The sequence below is a fragment of the Phalacrocorax carbo genome, chromosome 20 (assembly GCF_963921805.1).
Source record: "Phalacrocorax carbo chromosome 20, bPhaCar2.1, whole genome shotgun sequence".
NCBI lineage: Eukaryota > Metazoa > Chordata > Aves > Suliformes > Phalacrocoracidae > Phalacrocorax > Phalacrocorax carbo.
Window position 1 is genome coordinate 2071285 of NC_087532.1, and position 19397 is coordinate 2090681.

Here is a 19397-nt window from a genome sequence, read left to right on the forward strand (position 1 = left end):
TGGCATAGTAAGAGCAGCTCAAGAATAATGAGCACCCAGCTTCCTGGGGCATCTGTGTGCTATAAACCTTTCAATTCTCTTTTATTCAGTAACATACAGAAAAAATACTCCAGTATTTTAACTGTACTTCTAAACTTCTGTTCACATTTCCCCTCTAGCTGCAAACTCATTTTTTGGTAGGATTTTCTGCTCCTAAAGAACAACCCACCCAAATGATGGGTAAAATCAGCCTCATGCATGCACTAGGACAACCTGTACCAGCTGATTACTGGAGACCTTCCAATAGCCTTTCCTTCCCTCCCAACAACCTTGGTTTGCTGTGATTTGAAGAGTTATCCTGTTTTCCATGCTCCATTTGAGCATATTTTACCACTGTGGACACACAAAGGAATTTACATTGCACATAAGACGCAACCAGGCAGGCTTCAGCATCAGCTGTCAGCAGGATGAAAGAAAGAGCAGAAAGATGTAAGTTAAAAATACCTTCAACCCAGAGGCATCAGAATAAATATGTACAGCCATGGAAGAGAAAGAAGGTTTTCAAGGCCCATTTTTCCTCAGTTAAACTAGTCAGAAGATTTCCAAGTTACACTCCGAGCTTCCCCCAAATTATTCCCTAACACTCTTTTCTTCTGCTATTAAGAGGCCATAAAGCAGGTCTATGAAGAATGTCCTTGGCAGAATGCAGTGGCTACTTTGGCTTCTAACCAAGGAAAGAGATAATTCTGCCTCCCTTTCTTTTCTCAGGAGTAAGTTACAATACAAGAATGACAGCTTTGTGTCCAAACTGAATACAAAAACATCCATCCAACTGTACACAGCCAATTGTTGTTCAGTTTCATGTTAAAATACTTGACTTCTCAGAACTCATGCTGACTGCCACTGAGGAAGGAAACCATGTTTCCATGAGGTCAGCACATAGGACTCACTGAGCTATGCAATATTATGGCAGTTTATTAAGGAACAAGAGCCAACATACTAACATTTATTTGCACAGTATTTATGAATTGCATCATAAAGCCTCAGTTGACTGTTTCTTTTTAGTTTTTACTATTCTTTAGCAATGGAACAATTCTATAATTAGTGGCTGCCGCCAGCAAAAGTGCTTTTCATTCAAGGTTCTTAACACCATCTAAACCTTGAATCTTAGGGTTTACACTTCTAACCATCAATTTCACACACAGGTAGGTAATTGTCTAGGGAACACTAAATTCAGAAGAATGACACAGAGCCCTCCTAAATGATAAACACAGCCTCATTTTTACATCTTAGTAGAGATCATGTCAAAATAAAAGCAATCATTGACTAGCATGAATCAGTAAAATGATTCCAAAGAGGCTGATATTATTTCAGATTTCTATTTCATAGGAGTGAAGGTTTCTAAAGTTCTTGTCCTAGTGCATTAAAAGTAAGATTAAAAATTAAACAGGAATTTTTCTTCTTTTTCTTCAGCAATACCAAAAGGACTATTTGTTTCAAAGTGGTCTTCTAGCCACACAGCAACAGGGACACATACGTGTCCAGGCAGTTTCATTCCATAAGTACTTTATCAAACCAGGAAAAGTCACTCAAAACAAGAAGAAAAGCTCTGGAAAATCAAGACATGAACTTTAAGAAAACTTTAATCCATCTTAAATTGATTGCAAACTGCCCAGGAGTTGTACAACCTCCGTAAATGCTGAGAATAAAAGATGGCTCAGCCTTCAAGCACAGAATGACCTTTGCCTTGCCACAGATCTCTGTGCGGCCTTAGGCAATTCACTCTTTCCCACTTCAGTTTTGTGAAATTGGGCTTATAACATTTCCCTACCTTAAGTTAGGCAAAGCTTATGTACACAGCTACACACAAGCCTTGGACGGATTTAGACTGCCTAGAAAGCCATTGGTAGGCAGGTATTTGATCTGTTTCAGTGCTACTGAAATTCCAGTATTTAGTTTTCTCTAAAGCAATCTCTCACAGCCTCTCCAACATAACATTCTTTAAAATACCAGAGCTGCTAGAAAATTATGCTGAGAAGTCCCTGAGTCAGCGTAGTGCAGAAGTCACGGCAGTTCACTGCAGTGAAAACTATTGGTTCAACTTCTGCTTAGGTCCTTTACACAACAGACTTTTTGATTACAAAAGCATACACAACGCCATAGTTCAGTTGCCCAGTAAATTGGGTCAAGGTCACTAGATCAGTGTCAGACAAAGAACTCCTAGCAGCACAAAAAAACATGGCAGATACAGGAGTTTGCATACTGGATATTTTATTAGTACCAGTTATCGGAGTATACTGGATACTCTACTAGATAACATTTATTAGAGAGAATGTAATCAGAGGGGGAAATGTGACTGAGTTTCAGATCAACAAGTACAGCAAAAAAGCAATTTTTTTATCGTGTCCCTTTATGTTGTGTAACACCAGAAGGTACCTGGTGTAATGTCGTCTTCTATGAATTTTATCTATGATGTGTTTCTGGAGGTCTCTTCAATTTACCAAATGGACTGTGTAGTATGTTCTTAGTAGAGTGGAAACAAACCAGCTGCCAAAGTATTTACAATCTCTCCTATTAGGTTTCCTGTTAACTCTCTAGCAGCTCGATCCTTGTCCTTTTAGAAAAAAAAATATTTTCATTTCTTACCTTAAACATTTGCTTGACTTTTTGCCGGGGCAGGTTCACATTCAGTTTGTGCATTAGCTGGAGCACTTCACTAATACTCAGACTGCCATCACCATTTTTATCTGCCTCATCAAATGTCTGCTTCAACCACATTGAACAGGAGTTAAGGAAGAGCATGGAATATCAAGGAATATGACTGAAGATTATGTATATATGATTTATTTCATGTCAGGAAAGACTGTCTATGAGGCTGAGGATGAAATGAAGTTCAATGTAAAATGTAACAAAACTCTACTCGTTATTTCAGTAACAGTTTCTAGACTTGCTCTGCTCAACATACAACACATGCTATTTACCCATGCTGCAGCACAGAAAAACTAACGTCTGAGCAAACTGCAATGCTGCATAACACCTGGTCGTGTATAACCAAATGAAACGGATAGCTTTACACAGGGAGTAACAGATGAAAGAATATACCTGTATGTTTTTCAGTCCACTCGTCATTCGTCTCCAAATCTTGCCCAGAACAATCCTCTTCACGGACTCCTCTCGGTCTCTGCAAGCAGGGAATGCAATGGGAACCGCTTCGAAGCTTTGAGCCTAGTTCTTACTTTTAGCAAAACAACTACTTAGAGGAATCCCTATGCTATTGATAGCTCTCCACCACTGGGAAATACTCTCAGGTAGCATAAGAAGGATATTGGTCTCTGGTTCTTTGGCGTTTTGAGAGGCTGTCTTCATCACTGATCCCTGCCATCAGATATTTTAACCCTGTGATCCAGGTGCGTGCTTCCTCTCCACTGGAAGATACCAGGTCAAGAGATTCCATATGGTCTCCATAGTAGATGCTGAAGCAGCAGTTGGGATCAAAACTGCCATCGGCATAGCGCTGAAAGATCTCCGATTGCTTCCCCTCGCAAACCTCCTGAAGAGAGTCGATAGAAACTAGAATGACAAAAGCACGTAGTTCATTAATGACTGTGTGCATGCCCTAGACCAGACAGGATGCATTTATCCTGTAGAGAAATCCTGTAGAGCAAGGTCCCAAACCTCACATGGCAAAGTCCCCAATTCACACAGGTTTCATCTGCAACTCATTTACAACATACTACACTACTGCAACCTGCTTAGCTAACAACAGCGACTTAATCTTCATAAACTATTAATCAAAAAAATCATTTACTGCCCTTTAAATTCAACATTCTTCTTGATCACCTGTGAACGAACCAAATCCTTCATGCTTGTTCATTTGCAAGAGGGCAAGACCCTAGGAGGAATCAGAAGAAAGGTCCTGGGGCTGACACTCACTTTTGGCTTTCTCATTCTTTCGAGAGGGTCTCCAGCGAATACAGGACTTGTGCTCATCCAGGTAATAGAAGCGGACCAACCCTTTGGAACTGCCACGGAGTTTGATCATTTGGGTACCGGCTTGCATGGATCTCATACATCTTTCCACTGAAGAGAGAAATCAAGTTATATCAGTAAGTCAGACTTTCCTCCTTTTAAAATTGCCTTTACAGGAAGAAAACATATTAAGCAGCTGCCCGATTAACAGTTCAGGTCAAAGGGTCAGATTTCCTGTACCATCTAATATAAGAGGTCAGGTTATCAGATCAAAAACTCAGGAAGATTCTTGGCAACTGTGGACTGATCTGTAAATGTGGAAGTTTTCATTCCCATATTAATAGGTATGAAACATACATATGTTGGAGTTGGCACAAGGTACATACGCTTCTTAAGACCACCCCAAACGCTTACCTTGAGCTCCTACAATATGTAAAACTTGTGCTGGACACATTATGAAATTTCACCTGGAAGCTCGGCTCCTTGGACAGCAAAAACCAGCACAGTTCCATCCGTGCCAGGAGAATTATTTTCATTAGGCCCCATGTTTTTCCCTCTTAAATATCCAGTAACTTTGTGGCATAACTTCAACAAGTTTTTTTCACATTGCTCTCTGTAAAGTCTGGAGTTCCTGTCAGCGGTGTCACCATTTAGAACTACCATGGCTTCTTATGAAGCTATTTAGTTTGCATTCTGTCTATCCAAAACCCAATTGAAAAAAAAAAGTAATTACCCAACTTGGTCACCACAAGTATTCTAGGAACCCTAAAAATAATTCAGAGGCTTTTATTAACAATTGACTTACGAGTTAAACCATTTTCACTGATTTAAAAGTTAACAGCAAGAGGGTGACTCGAATCCAGTGTATGACTACAAAGATGAAGCCAGCTTCAAAGGCTACATCCTTACAGAGACCTCCAGTTAGGGTCAACAACAGAGTAATTTTATCCCACACCAGTCAGCCAAACAACAATCCTAACAAGTAGAAGGGGGCATTATTTTGATTTGCCTTCTCTAACATAAATAATATTTTGTTGTCCTTAAAAAGATTCCAGAATTTTCTTCTGGGGAAGAAGCTGAAAGAACAATACCAAGCAGATATTATTTGCACTGATAAATGTTTTGTGTAAGGCGCTCAGATTCTACAAGGATAAGGATGAATAAAAAACTATCAGTAATTTTTTTCCTGTCCTATAACATATACTATGAGTAAATCCCCACACTGCATTCGGGTAGATCCAAAATATGAGTTAAATATAGTTCTTTATGACTGAGTTAGAAATAACATTGCATGCTCACGAAGTTGGATTTGTAGCCCATAACCTGGTGCTATGGAACACCTGTAATTTTCTTATAAGCATCTTGAGTTCAGAAGCTCAGTTCTACAAATACTTACCCAGATCAGCTGCTCCCAAGCCTGTGAACAATCCTAACACGCAAACTCAGAAAAACTCCTCTCCCTATTGAAGCAGTTACAAGATTAGGACCCAAAATGCCCAGTGGGTCTATAGAATTATATTTTAGCATTCAGTCCTAATTCATAAACATTCAGCCGCTGTTTGCCAATACCCGTAACTGATGAAACGCAAAACACATTAAAAACACACTAATAAGCAGAGTATAACAGAACTTCTAGCAGCACACTTAACTGGGGGAGTTAGCAGAACTAATAATATTCGCCTTCTGATCACACTCTTAAGCAAACTACTATCAAGTATCAGTTTCTAGAATAAGCACAAGGAAATTCAGACAACCTTCCTAACTTCCTTGGTAACACCGAGGTATCAAAATATATCTGCAAAAAGGAAACCAGATTTGTAAAGAAAATGTTTCATCTTTCACAAGAGAAAGAGTCTGAGGCAAAGCTAAGCTGAATTTATCAGCAACCTTATTTTGAAGCTACTTTAGTATAAATATGACATTTTCAGAGGGACAGAACAACACTAAGCCTTCTGCAAAGTACAAAAAAAATCTTTGTAGCCCAAATGTTTACTTATCTCCAGAAGCAAGAATGCCCATTGTCATTACATCCAGAGCCATCACAAAGGCATTGCATGTCTGCTGTTTACATCACACTTTTACTTGTCACCCAGACAAAAGAAAATAGTACATTCTGGAAAGAGTAATTCTAGAAAGTTGAGACAGAGTATTGGCTTTTCCTCCCATTGCTTCTATGGATTAAGTCACTGCTCCTACCGATCCGCTTCTAGGTGCTGTAGCAAGAACCTAACAGATTTTGCTTCTTCCAAATCACTTAAAACCACATTCTCCTAGGAGGAGGCCCTTCACCTATACTGTACTTTCTCTCTGGGCCCTTAAAACCTGTTCCTCTCCTGGGGATTTGGCAGCATCCCAGACAGCGCAGCCAGCGCCTTCAAAGAAACGAGTCAAGAAGCAGCTCCCTTGGAGAGCTCAGCCCTGTCCCAGCAGGGCTCCTCCCCTTTCCCTGGGAACCGCTGCCCAGCTGAGACTCTTGCATTTGAAGCCCCCAGGAGCAAGGCTGGGGCCATGCCTAAGCCTGCTCAAATACGAGACATTCTTTTGAAAGTCAGCTGTTGCAAGGAACTAAGCTTGACAACGTTAAATACAAGGCAGTTCTGAGGTCAGGCTCCTCTTTTAGCAATCTGCAGAGATTACAGATGAAACAGCGTCCAAACCAAAATACTCATTCCATGTATTCCAAAAAATGCATCAAAACCTACACACAATTCTTTGGGGTGATTCAAGTCTGCCTCTCAGGCAAAAGCAAAAACACCCAAGAGAAGCAAGGTAGAATTAAAAGAAATGGAAAAAATCATTGACGTTCCTGTGCTTTAGAGCTTATAGTCAGACAAATTCCATTGATTTACTCAGGAAAAGAAAGTTCAACAAAATACGTTAATTTGAAAGCAGATCGCTAATAATAAAAGAAAATTTAAATGTAAACCCACAATTCTGTAGAGTACGTTGATTATGTTAATTAAATATTTACGAAGAAAAGGTGTTAAATTAAGAACAAGCTAATCCTTCATGTAATATTTTATTTCTTGAAGCTGATCCCTCGGCTTCGATCACAGATGCCCTTAGATGAGACCAATGTGGTCAGCAGGTATTAGCCATAAAAGCGAACGCTGTGCTGCAGCTCAGAAGCATTACCGGAATGCCAGTGTACGGGAATCACTACAACTTCAGGTCCAAAGTAGATTCAAGCTCGGCTCAACCATTTCCCAGACACTGCAGTCTTTTCAACATCTGCTATCATTCCAATTCAGAAGAAAGATAAACAATTCTTAAATTTACTGCAAGATAATAATTATGGAAAGCTTTAACTTATTTTAATTTCACAAGATCTATAGTTTTTCTGAAAAAAACTTTTTGGTCAAATAGCCAATAAAATTTCTAGCAGCACTAATCACACAGGCTTCAAACCACATTATGTTTCCAACTTCCTCTTTGGAAGTTACTGCAGTAAAATTTTTATCTGAAGAAATGAGAAGAGCAGAAATGAGAGAAGTATCAAAGCCTGCATTGTTACAAAGTAGAAAATAATAAAGAAGCACCAAAATAAAAGTACATTTTATGCAACACACTGTTTTTACGTGAAGTTCGAATATACCCCTTGGCTGCTAATATTTTAATAAGCATCCTCAGAGAGCTTTTTAAACGCAGCTGTTCACTTCTGCTGCAGGACTGCTCACCCAACGCTACGCGGAGCATGCAGCACCTCAGCAGCCACTGCTGCCAGTTCCAGCTGACCTGGTCACGGGCTGTTCTTTGGCGACTCAACGCACAATTGCAATTAATGTTCTGGCCACAAACCCAAGCTCAGTTCTATTCAGCATACCTGGCAACTGAATGGCCAAACCACACCAATGCTTGCTCTAAGTATCTGTCGTTATCTTTTTGGGTTTGGTGACACAAGGAAAGGAAAGCACAAGAAACGTCTTCCTTCTTGTCAGGAAAAATACAACAGCTTTTCTGGATCCTACCAACAGGACGGGAAAGAAAACCGTTACAGTAATGCAGAGGCGTTAGCTAGGGCTTGCCAGACAAAGACCAGGAGACAGAGGGAGAAGGGAAACAGTGCACCCCCCATCTCTACGTAGGTATGTGCCCTGCAACACCTGCGCCTGCCTGCACGACTGCACGTTTCGAGCACTGAAGAGACTGGCTGAAAAATTTGCGGGGGTAGTCATAGTGGTACTTATATAAAAGAAAAGATAAACTCTATTCTTCTGAAGTCTTTCACAGCATGTAAATGAGAACAGCACACTGAGAAGACAAATATAACTTCTCCTTACCATTGTTCAGATACCTTCTTTAAGGATTCATTTCTATACTTGAAATTAAAATCCCTCAGTATTGCAATGAATCTTTTTTTTTTGGAAGAAACAGCTCCTAACTACCTTCAATTAAGGCTGAAGTTTTCTTCTTGGTTAAATAATATTTTGAGCTTCAATAGTACCTTTTTTGCAGAATTCAGTTGAGGTTCAGCTCTTTTGATCTAAGGAGTTACCTCAATTCACATCTGGACAAAATCCAGTCACCGGGGGAAGATGGATCTCTGTACTGCAGCAAAAAGCAATGCCACAGCAGAGCAGGAAACAGGAACACAGAACTTAGGTCCGTTCTTGTGTTCTTGCAAAGTGGCACTAGGCTGACGCAGCAAAAAGACTCCAAGTGATTTTTCATAGTTCATAGTAACATTTATAGTTACTCTAGAAAGTTTTAAAGTAACAATAAATAAAACTACACAAATCCTAAATCCCTACAATTTGTCCTATTACAAGGAAAAAAAAAGAGACCAATTTCGTGCTTACTGTTAGAAAGATATTCTAATCTCTGTTAATTAATTATTTATGGTTAAGTAGCATTATTGTCTTTTAGGAGTTTCTGGGATTGAAGTAAATGTGTGAAGGAGTGGGAGTATTCTAGCATGTGAGGATGAAAAGAAGTTAGAGGGATTGAGTCACTGAGTATTTTTATACACAGACCAGCTTTGTCAAAAGATTCACACCCAAAGTTCAATATGGCTCCAGGTTATGTGGTACAGCCTTGGCCTTTGCCAGTCTCTTCCATCCGAAGGCCAGCGCCACACAGCTCTGCCGAGTTGCCCTGCTAACAGATTCTGACAAGATGCATCCTGATTGTATGCTTAAAACAACCGCTCTTCTAAGTACTCTAAGGAGAGGAAAATAGATTTCACAGGCTTATTTCTCTTCAGGGCCTCCAGAAGATGCAACGTGTTTGTGAGCCTAGAGAAACCCCTCCAGTACATCTGCACTATAAGGGCAAGATGTTCCCTTAAAATATTACCAAACCAAAACAGCTTTCCCACATGCAAACAGAGGGCTCCCACGCTTGTCATACATTTAGCAGTGCAAATCCATTGAAGAGAGAATAATTGCTATGTTTTTTTAAAAGTCTCACTGGAAACGGTTTTGCAGCTCTAACTGCTTCATCAATAGGTAAACCAACAAACTGACTGGCTCCAGCTACCCCTGCCAGGAATATCAGTTCCAGTTTAGACAGGAGTCATCAGATCTTTTTTAAAATCAATATATAAATATAATAATATAAAAATATACAGAGTAGGTTATATATACAATATATACAGTAGAGCATGGTGGGAATTCTGTTCAGCTGAAAAGTCTTGTAATTAGAAGATGTTTTGAATATTCTGCATGAGCTGTACTATTGATTTCTGTGAGCTTGAGGAATCTCCGTGACAGTTCATCACACTGTCATAATAAAAGCTCCCAGAATGTCACTTCTGACTCTGAAAAAATTCACTCAAGTGATGGTCTTATCGTAGAAGCTTTAACATTAACTGTTGGCTACAGCAGCCTGCTTTTGTTCCTTATACAGGTGCCTCCACTAACAGAATACATCAATAGCAATTCCTTCTTGACACATTGCCTTATGAACCAAATGAATTGCAATTAAAAACAACTTCTGTTACACAGAGAATTCAGCATCCCGTGGTTCATAATGGAGCAGTCTTCATATTTTTTTCTTTGAACTTTACTTATTTATTTTATATTTAGTTATTCTTTATTATTACATATGTGAAGTCCAGTCTTTTCCTTTCAGCATGAACTCATTGACAGAGATACTGGTTCAGTTTTCTCTTACATAAAAACCTGACTGTTCTTACTGGGTGAATTTTACTTCATACACACACATACACAGAGAAAACCCCCCAACCAACCAAAAAAAAAAACCCACCAACCTAACAAACAAACAAAAAAACCCCTCCAAAATCCCACCCCAGAACCAAAAAAGGTTTCATTCATGCAGTGAGTGGCATGATCAAGAGTTAACCTACGGTATTTTCTGTCTAGTGTCCACAGATCAGGTAGAACAGGCTGATTCACACCATTATGCCAGGATCCAATTGAAAAACCAGACCACATACAACTTCATTAATCTTCATGTGTTTCATGAAGAACCCTCACTAAATTTTAGGACTCTCTACTATTCCTTTCATTGGCAAAAAAAAATAATTGCTGCATACAAGACAGAATGCAAGACTGAACCTATCCTTAGAGCACACAACCCCTAACAAATGAGGTGTTAATGGGAGAAAAGATGCTCTTAAACCTGTGGAAATTAGGATGCTTAATTTGAGGTCAGTCTGTCAGCTCTCAGGTGAGACTCCATCTGCCATCTGGATGCAGAGAAATGCAGAAGCAGAGTAGGATGGCAATTCTGGACCTCTGCAAAAATTCCCGCTAGTTTCTAAGCTGTCTATACCTCCAGTTTTCCTGTTAAAAAATATCTTTGACTAGTGAAGCTGACAGATGAGTAGACAAAAAAGTGCTTCCAAGGCAACAGGTCAAGGTCACTGCACACTTCCTTACTGGACATGAGTGGCTCGGGAAGACTCCTATTAAAATGCATTTACTAGAAGAGGAAACATCTCATCTATCTAGCCATTTCCAACTAGGTTTGGTGGTTTTATTACCTATTTAAAAGAAAGGCTGCTATGAAGCAGAAATGGATCCTTCTCAGGTAGCTAGCGAAGCTTAAGCCATTCTATATCAGTATTCAGAAAAAAAAAACCTCTCAAGAGCCCAGTGACCTACTACGGAAGAAGACAACAGAATTACTTCTAAAAGCTCATTTCAAAGACTGAAAACTAGAAATATTACATGAAAAACCAAAGAGTTAAGAGGTGTACAAATTCTGGCATAGAGCAAACCTGTCTTACTGTGGGTATGGAGAGGGACATACATTCTATCTATGCAATAGAAAATTTCAAAAGGTCTGCACATGTCAAAGTGTACAACTTTGTCTTTGCTTTTCCAGAAGAAAGTAATCAGTAATGAAATTTTAACTGAGAGGTTTCTGAAAGATGAAAAGAACTGCACTAGCAACCATGACACCATGCCTCAAGTTCTTCCTTCTCTTCCACTCCCCCACAGTACTGCCTGACAAAGTTGTCACTAAATACAATTTAAGCATGAAAGCTTTCAAGATTATACTACCTGGTTCAATTAAGTGGCAGGTATTCAGCCTGCACCTTACCAATATGGCCGATTTTCCATCTCGGGGAAGCTACGATAATGCCACCAACCCAGAAAAACTCTTCAGCCAGACGGGCCACTGAGAACTTATTTTGCAGCAAGGGAGTTTTTGAGGCATCCATATCTGAGACAAAGGGCAGCTTCAGAATTGAATACGAGAACTGCAGGCCTTAGCAGAGATCAAGACTCTGTAGTACGCATTCTCAATGCAATAGCACAAAAATATTATCATGAAAAAACAAGATGATCGGTGCTTTCCAAATTCCAGTGGTATTTTTCAGGTTGTTACAGGACAGTTTCACAGTAAATTTAGGCCTCCTCCCTGTCCAGACTTAGAATATTAAAATCCCACCAGAATCCTTTTTATTCTATGAGTCTATCTTTGAGTATTGGGTGGGTTTCAGTTCACCATTTTAAAGACAACACATGATGGAGACAGGGCTGTGAGGCGAGATGGCATGTAGATGAATCCATTTCTGGACAGAAAGGCCTCCTGATGATATTTTTCCTACCAGCTGCTAAGCATCCACCAAGACATTATACCAATTTACAGTTGTTGGCGTCTCCATGCCGCTTCCTCCTCCTACAGCAATTCATGCCTAGAGGTACCCCTTTTATATATTTGATTACTAACAGATTTGCAAGTCCCACTCTTGCTGAGGGCTCTACTTGCTCTTCAAAACCAACCAACAATATCCATTGCAGTAAATAAGTGCAAACTTAATAGTACAATCCATTCCCCTCTCTGCCCTCCTGAGCCACCCTTGCCTTTCATTGTGAATCTTTCCAGGTGCTTCAGCTCTTCAGTCTCTTTCCAGGTCTGAAAAAAGAACAACAATCACATTTTCTTCTTGTACGGCTCTTCAGAATATCATTGTACCAGTCTTCACCTTTTCTGAGAAGATTCTCCTCAGTATTTTAGTGGATATGCCTGATAAAAGAAAGAACATTTCTCTCTAGGCAGTAAAAACTAGATACGATGCAAACACAGCAACACATGTTTGCCTGAAATCCTAAATCCATCATACGCACTAATCCTAAAGCCGTGGTTCTGCCCTATCCAGTCAGGGATTTAGGTGACACATTACAGCTCTAGGAAAAAAAAAAGAAGGTTAAAAAAAAAGGTGCTTTCTTTTTCTTTGCCTGTATTAGCAGCATCTTTCCATCTCACAAGCCATTTAGGAATGTTTTTGCAAACTGACACAACCCCACAGAAGATGCCGGGACACAGGCCAGGCAGCTACAGTGTACAGGGCAAACTCTGTGCGTGGCAACCAGGAACCGTGAGGGTGCTTGAAAACTGACAGAGATCAAAGCAGGTAAGGATTAATTTTTCAAAAGCACTAAGTCACTACCTCATTCCATTTGAAATGCATCCATTAAACTCCAAATACAGAAACCTATCATTTATGTTATCACAACCTCTTAATCTACATTAAGTTTTAAGTACAATATACAATTGCTCTTGCCATCTGTGATCTGTGCGAGAAGCCTAATATGCTTCTAGCTTGATGAGCTAAACACAAATTGTCCATTTAAAAAGACATTCATTAAGTGCTTCCTACTCCTCCTTTCACAGCTTGAAAAGCTTCAGAGAAGTTAATTCTAGAGATGATTCACACTCAGTTAGAAGTTGTTTCTTTCACCACCTATGCCCAGAGTTCTTATATTAGGCTGGACTCAAGAGTTTAACTACAGATTAACTCCGAAGAAAAAACACAGTGGGTCTGCGCTAAGGGTCAACGGTGGCAGTAATGCTACCTATACTCTTCCCACATCCTGGTATTTGTTCAAACTCTTCAGCAATAGCCTTCCATTCTCCTAAGGCTTCTTTCAAGAGTAATTTAGTGAGATGACTGCAAACTCACTGTTACCAGAGGAGGAGGAAATTCTTCTGTAAAATGCTAAGAAGCGTATATGTGTACAACAGCAAACTGCTACACCGAAGGCAGGAACTCATGAAGTATTGTTCTAAAGACCTGAATTCTTTTTTTCAGAGAAAGCAAGATGTAGCATGGGGCAGAATGAGACCTGAGAAATGTGAGCTTAATTACCTGCTCTACCCCATGCTTCTCTGAATTTCTTAAACAAATCAGTAAACAGCTTTGTGGGTAATTTCCACGCTATAGACATAAGATCCTAAATGGGGAGAATGACACTGTTATACCTCACAAGGGAAGAGCTACAACTAAACTCAAGGGTCTCAATTATAAGAAGACAGAGTTAAGGTAAACTTTTGCAATCAGCCAAAAGCATTGCAGTTGTTTAGCTCCTTTTTTTTCCTCTTGCAGCACTAATCAGAGGGATTTATTGCAGTCTTCCAGGTCACCCATGCAACAAAATCTTAGGAGGTGGCACTCTGTACGCTGGGCAGCAAAAGGTACTCCTAAAATTCAAAAAATTAATTCTGCAAGGACATCCTAGAGTCTGCATTAACCATTTATGTGTTATCAACCCGGGGACAAAGGGTAGGGAGAAAAAGAGTGAAACGTAACTTCTATTGTGGCATTGCCCAAGATATTAGAATCATAGAATACCTTGGGTTGGAAGGCACCTTTAATGGTCATCTAGTCCAACCCCCCTGCAGTGAGCAGGGACATCTTCAGCTAAAACAGGTTGCTCAGAGCCCTGTCCAACCTGGCCTTGACTGCTTCCAGGGATGGGGCATTGACCACCTCTCTGGGCAACACATGCCAGCATTTCACCACACTCATTGTCAAACATTTCTTCCTTAGATCTAGTCTAAATCTACCCTCTGTTAGTTTAAAACCATTACCCCTTGTCCTATGGCAACAGGCCCTGCTAAAATGTTTGTCCCGTCTTTCTTATAGGCCCCCTTTAAGTACTGAAAGGCCACAACAAGGTCTCCCTGGTGCCTTCTCTTCTCCAAGCTGAACCACCCCACCTCTCAGCCTGTCCTCATAGGAGAGGTGCTCCAGGCCTCAGATCATTTTTGTGGCTTCCTCTGGACTCGCTCCAACACATCCATGTCCTTCTTGTGCTGAGGACCAACAGAGCTGGTTGCAGCACTTCAGGTGGGGTCTCACCAGAGCAAAGCAGAGCAGCAGAATCACCTCCCTCAACTTGCTGGCAATGCTGCTTTTGATGCAGCATCATGCTTAGCTTCTTGTCAACCAACACTCCCTAGTCCTTCTCCTCAGGGCTGCTCTCAATCCCTTCATCCCCCAGCCTGTGTTGATACCCGGGATTACCCTGACCCATGTGCAGGACCTTGCACTTGGCCTTGTTGAACCTCATGAGGTTCACACAGGCCCACTTCTTGAGCTTGTCCAGGTCCCTTTGGATGACATCCCGTCCCTCCGGCCTATCAACTGCACCACTCAGCTTGGTGTCATCTGCAAACTTGCTGAGGGTGCGCTCAATCCCACTGTCTATGTCATCGATGAAGGTATTAAACTGTACTGGTCCCGATATGGACCAATAGGGACCCCTGAGGGCCACCACTTGTCACAGGTCTCCATCTGGACATTGCACCTTTGACCACTACCCTCTGGATGCGACCATCCAGCCAATTCCTCATCCACCCAACAGTTGACCTATCAAATCCATATCTCTCCATTTCAGGAGAGGGACATTACAGGGGACCGTGCCCGAGGCCTTAGAGAAGTTATTACATTAGTTTCACAGTTAGAATTAGAATTCTGCACAAGCAGGACTTTAAATCTGGATTTTTTTTTTTGACTACAGAGAAATGCCAGTGATTTATAGCACCAGAAAACAAGACTCTTTCAATGCTCAAGTTAAAGTTCGATTTGTAATCCAAAGCCCACCCATGGAAGGGTAATTTAAATCCCTTTAGTTGGCAATGTCAATCCATTCTTCAGGCCTCCTAAGAAGGTGATCACATAGAGAAACATAAAATCTTTCAAACAGCCCCTCTATTTAGCAATTATGCTGAATAGCAGGTAACAATGTGGGAAAGCAACAGAAGATAACAAAGGGTTAAATGCGACATAATCCCTCTCCCAACTCTTAAGCGTACAGAGCTTAATACTTAAGATATAAGCCTATTGAAATGGGTTTCTATTCTTGCCTCACTTGACATCCTCAGAAAAACCTTGCTCACCTGACACAACATGCAGATTAAAGACTTTTTTCCATGGCACTTTAGAAATTTATTGTTCTCTTAGTGCAACAAAGGCTTTTCATGCCACAAAATGATTTGAAAACCAGCCATGTTTGAGTCTGCAGGCTGGCCTGTGGCTTAGCTGAAAGCAGAACTCGGAACACTTGACAAACAATGCTAGAATGTAAAAAGTCTTGTAGAAAAAGATATTTGCTTCAAGAATGGCAGAAAAGCCAGGCTCCAGCATACAGAGAACAAGCATCTTGCAGAAGATATAACAGCACAATATATATATGGTTTAGAAGATGGAGAAAAGGGAGGAAAGCGGAGATCCTCCTGCGACAAATGGGTTTATCATTAAGACACTTCATCAGGGTGGATGGATTCCTTTCCAACCTGCACGCTTTACTCTTGAGGGAAGGAAAAAGTTTTAGTCATTATTTAATACATACATAGACAGCTGAGCCCTTAAAGTACAGAAGACAAAACTAAAAATTTTAATGTGGGAAATTTCGATACATAGGCCAGACTCTGATCTCTCTTTTGTATTCTGTACATCAGGATTCAAGCAGAAGGCAAAACAAAGAAGCAACACAAGCAGTAACTCAGGCTCACAGCGTAGCAAGAAGCCTGAGTGTATTGGGTAACAGCATGCAGGCAAAACCTCTACGCTTCAGCTGGCTACCAGTCGAGATGTCACAGAAAAGACTTCATGTGTACCTAATAAACTGATTTTCAAAGTTCAGTATATTAATCACCAGAAACATTAAATATTACAGACCTGATACTATAATTAAGCTGAAAATCCACAAGGATTAGATTTGTAACTTCACAGCTAGGCACTCTATTTATCCTTACATGAACGCACTACAGACCCAGTTTACCAGATTAACAAACTAACCTTCTCACAAGAGGCTGATTCTAAATACTTGGAAACACATGGGCAGCAATTAGTGACACACATATTAACTTTAATATAGGTATCACTATTTCCCACTTCCCATCCAGAGAAATCTTACTTCTAGTGGCTGCAGAATAAAAAGAAATTATTGCCAACCCACAAGTCATAAAATAAAAGGAGGAAACCAAAGTTTTTTATGTCATCTGCCACAGTGCTGTTGATCTGTACACTGTCTCTCTCTCACTTACTTTTGTCCTCCCCGTTGCACTTTCAGCTGTAAACACCAATAAAAAAAGCCTTGGAAAAAAATGCAGAAATTACAGCTACATCTTAGACACCCCAGCCTAAGATCTCCATATGAGTTAGTAGGTCTGCTACTGTATCCTGAAGTACTAAACGCCAAGATGTTTCTAAGGGAAGTAACAAAAGCAAGGAAATCTCATTGAAATGCACATCACTAACTACAGTTTAGAAATACATCCGAATTACGATAAGGGTTCAAATCCCAACCTATATAAACACAAACAGCAGGAGCACAGAAAGCTTGACTTGATGTCACGATGGTCATTCACTACTTCTAAATGTGTGATTTACGTTTCTTCCCTTTCCCCCAGAAATGCTGCTTCCTAAAGGTCTAAACCAACATAATCTAGAGAGCAAGACCAGTCAACTCAGTTTCAGCTTCTCCTCTGCTGGAGGCATTTGCCTGTGGGTTTCCATCGCGCTCCAGGTTCTTCTACTGCTATGTGTCTGTATGCAACAGCTGCCTGTGTTTCTGGTATGACCTCTTCCCAAGCAGAGGAACATGGGGAGTGTGTGCTGATGGAGCACAGACAGCATGTTACATTTTCTACTTTTGACTGACAGCTAAAAACTTCTGCATTAGTTATATCAAGAATTCACTAAAACAATCACTTTCAGATGGTTTTAGTAGCTTCCAAGGAAGGCAAAATTCAGATACATGGAGAGTTATAACCAAATTTCCTGCACTCATCCAATCACCCGTTCGCAGGCTCAGAGAGGTCAGAGCACTGGCTGGACCACAACATTATCCCAACTGTATATAAGCTGCCTTCTCTGTAAGCCTAACATAACCCCACTCTAGTGACCTTTGGCATGGACGCAGACAGAGCTATAGTCTACTACAGACTGCTAGACCATCTGGACAGCAACTCTAAGCACAGTAATCCACACCGAAGATTAAAGGCACACATCTTGCCTGTGGCCAAGTGGAAGCCAGGTTATTTACTAGCTTCTCCTTCTCACCCGCCATGCTCCAAAGCTTAATATTTTTGCATATATTTGCGTTTCAGAATATACTCAAGCTATTCCGTTTGACTGAAATACATCTGCCTTCAGTATGCATCAATTTACAAGGCCCCTAATTCCACTGGGAGAAACAGCAGTGACTGTAACACTGCGTGTCCTGGTGCATCCTTTCACTATTGGAGTTCACAATGGGTAAGCCCTGAGACAGCTGCTTTAGCTAAGCAACAACAAATAATGAATATTTCCAGGGCTTTTCAAAACTGTTTCGAAAGTCACATTATTAAAATGAACTGATCCTGAAATCCCTGGAATTACTTTATTCACATGAAGGAATATTTGTAGAACTGGGACCCACTAGCAACAACAGCACTAACTTAACGACAATTATTCTGCCTCCTTCCATGATATTTAGTTCTCTTGAGCTCATCTGAGCAAAATTATGGGATTTAATTAAGTGAGAATAGGCTTTGTGTTTTGAGCTTTCAAGTAGCTTTTGTGTTAAGGAAGTTTGTTTCTTTAGTAAACGTATTAGGATTTTTGTGCCATGCTTTATCACTGGAACTGTAGAAATATTAACAACTCTCTTCCATTTAAAGCATGCACCATCTTTGAGATATTTCTGTAGTTTTTGCCTTCAGTGATTAAAATATAACCACAATAGTCTACTAACAAATGCGACTAAGAATTGTGATGCTGGTTTTCGCAAAGGAAATTCCATTTCCAAGATAACTTCAGTAAAAATTATTTAAAAGCTATTTGAACTTCTTTTCTTGCAAAGCTGTAATAATGAAAATTTGATGATTGTAGAAAAAATGTCAACATAAAGATTCTAACACTATAAATGTTGCTCTAAGGTCACCTTGTTTCCAACCTCTGACTTGTTTAAGAAAATGTCCCTACACACTTAATTGAAGTAAGATCTTAAACTCTTTACATTTAAAGATCTTTCAGCACTTTGCCATCTGCTCAGTGACATGGGTCGTAAACACTGAAAGGGAGATTAAGGCAGGTTGGGGGGGAAGAAATCTGTCAATATTATTGAACACTCTCTATGAAAACACATCTACAAATTCAAGATTCCAAGGCAAAATTGGTACAGGAAGACAAGACAGATTGAAAGACATTCTGAAAAGACATCTGCTACTGAAATGCATCACCACTAATTTGGTTTTAACTCACAAACTTTGCTTCTCTGTCTGGGGTGAATTTTAATATATTCTATATTCCATACAGAACACAGAATATATTCTGTGAAAGATTCAGAACTCTTCTAGACCTTCCTTTTGTGCCATGTACATTTTAAAAATGTGACAGATTCCTTATTGCTCAAAGATACATGAGTTTCATGCAACATGATAAAAATGGAGCTGCATTGTCTCTAGGAATAACTCAGCCTCTGTCTTCATTCAATGCTCTCCTCAGCTTCTGTGGCATCCAAGAGACAGTCTTTTGAGCATATACTGTAAATCAAGAGAAATCGGTGGGATTAAGCCACCAAGCTTAAATCCACAATGAAGGTCATCATGCTCTCTCTTAGAAACACAGGCAGGTCACACGGCAGCACAGAGCTGCAGATGCACAAAGAAATTGCAAGGTGCTTGCTCAGTTCCAAGGGTTACTCTGGGAGGACGCAGCTGACAGGTGACAGTGGAGAGCTTCTTCTAGAACCACTAGTTTAGTCCAT

The 19397-nt window shown here is 40.2% G+C and overlaps 1 protein-coding gene across 5 annotated transcripts in view; it reads right to left on the minus strand.

Annotated features, from left to right (window-relative positions):
• The window catches only part of PLCH2 (phospholipase C eta 2), a 124899-nt gene that overhangs the window by 44817 nt on the left and 60685 nt on the right, over positions 1–19397 (minus strand). For all 5 annotated transcript variants that reach the window (XM_064470022.1, XM_064470020.1, XM_064470021.1 and 2 more), the window contains 3 exons: positions 3913–4059; positions 3306–3549; positions 2626–2755 (listed from right to left, as the gene is read on the minus strand). In XM_064470022.1, the coding sequence (XP_064326092.1) occupies positions 2626–2755; positions 3306–3549; positions 3913–4048 (510 nt within the window). In that variant the 5' untranslated portion in view covers positions 4049–4059. The remainder of the gene's footprint in view (positions 1–2625; positions 2756–3305; positions 3550–3912; positions 4060–19397) is intronic.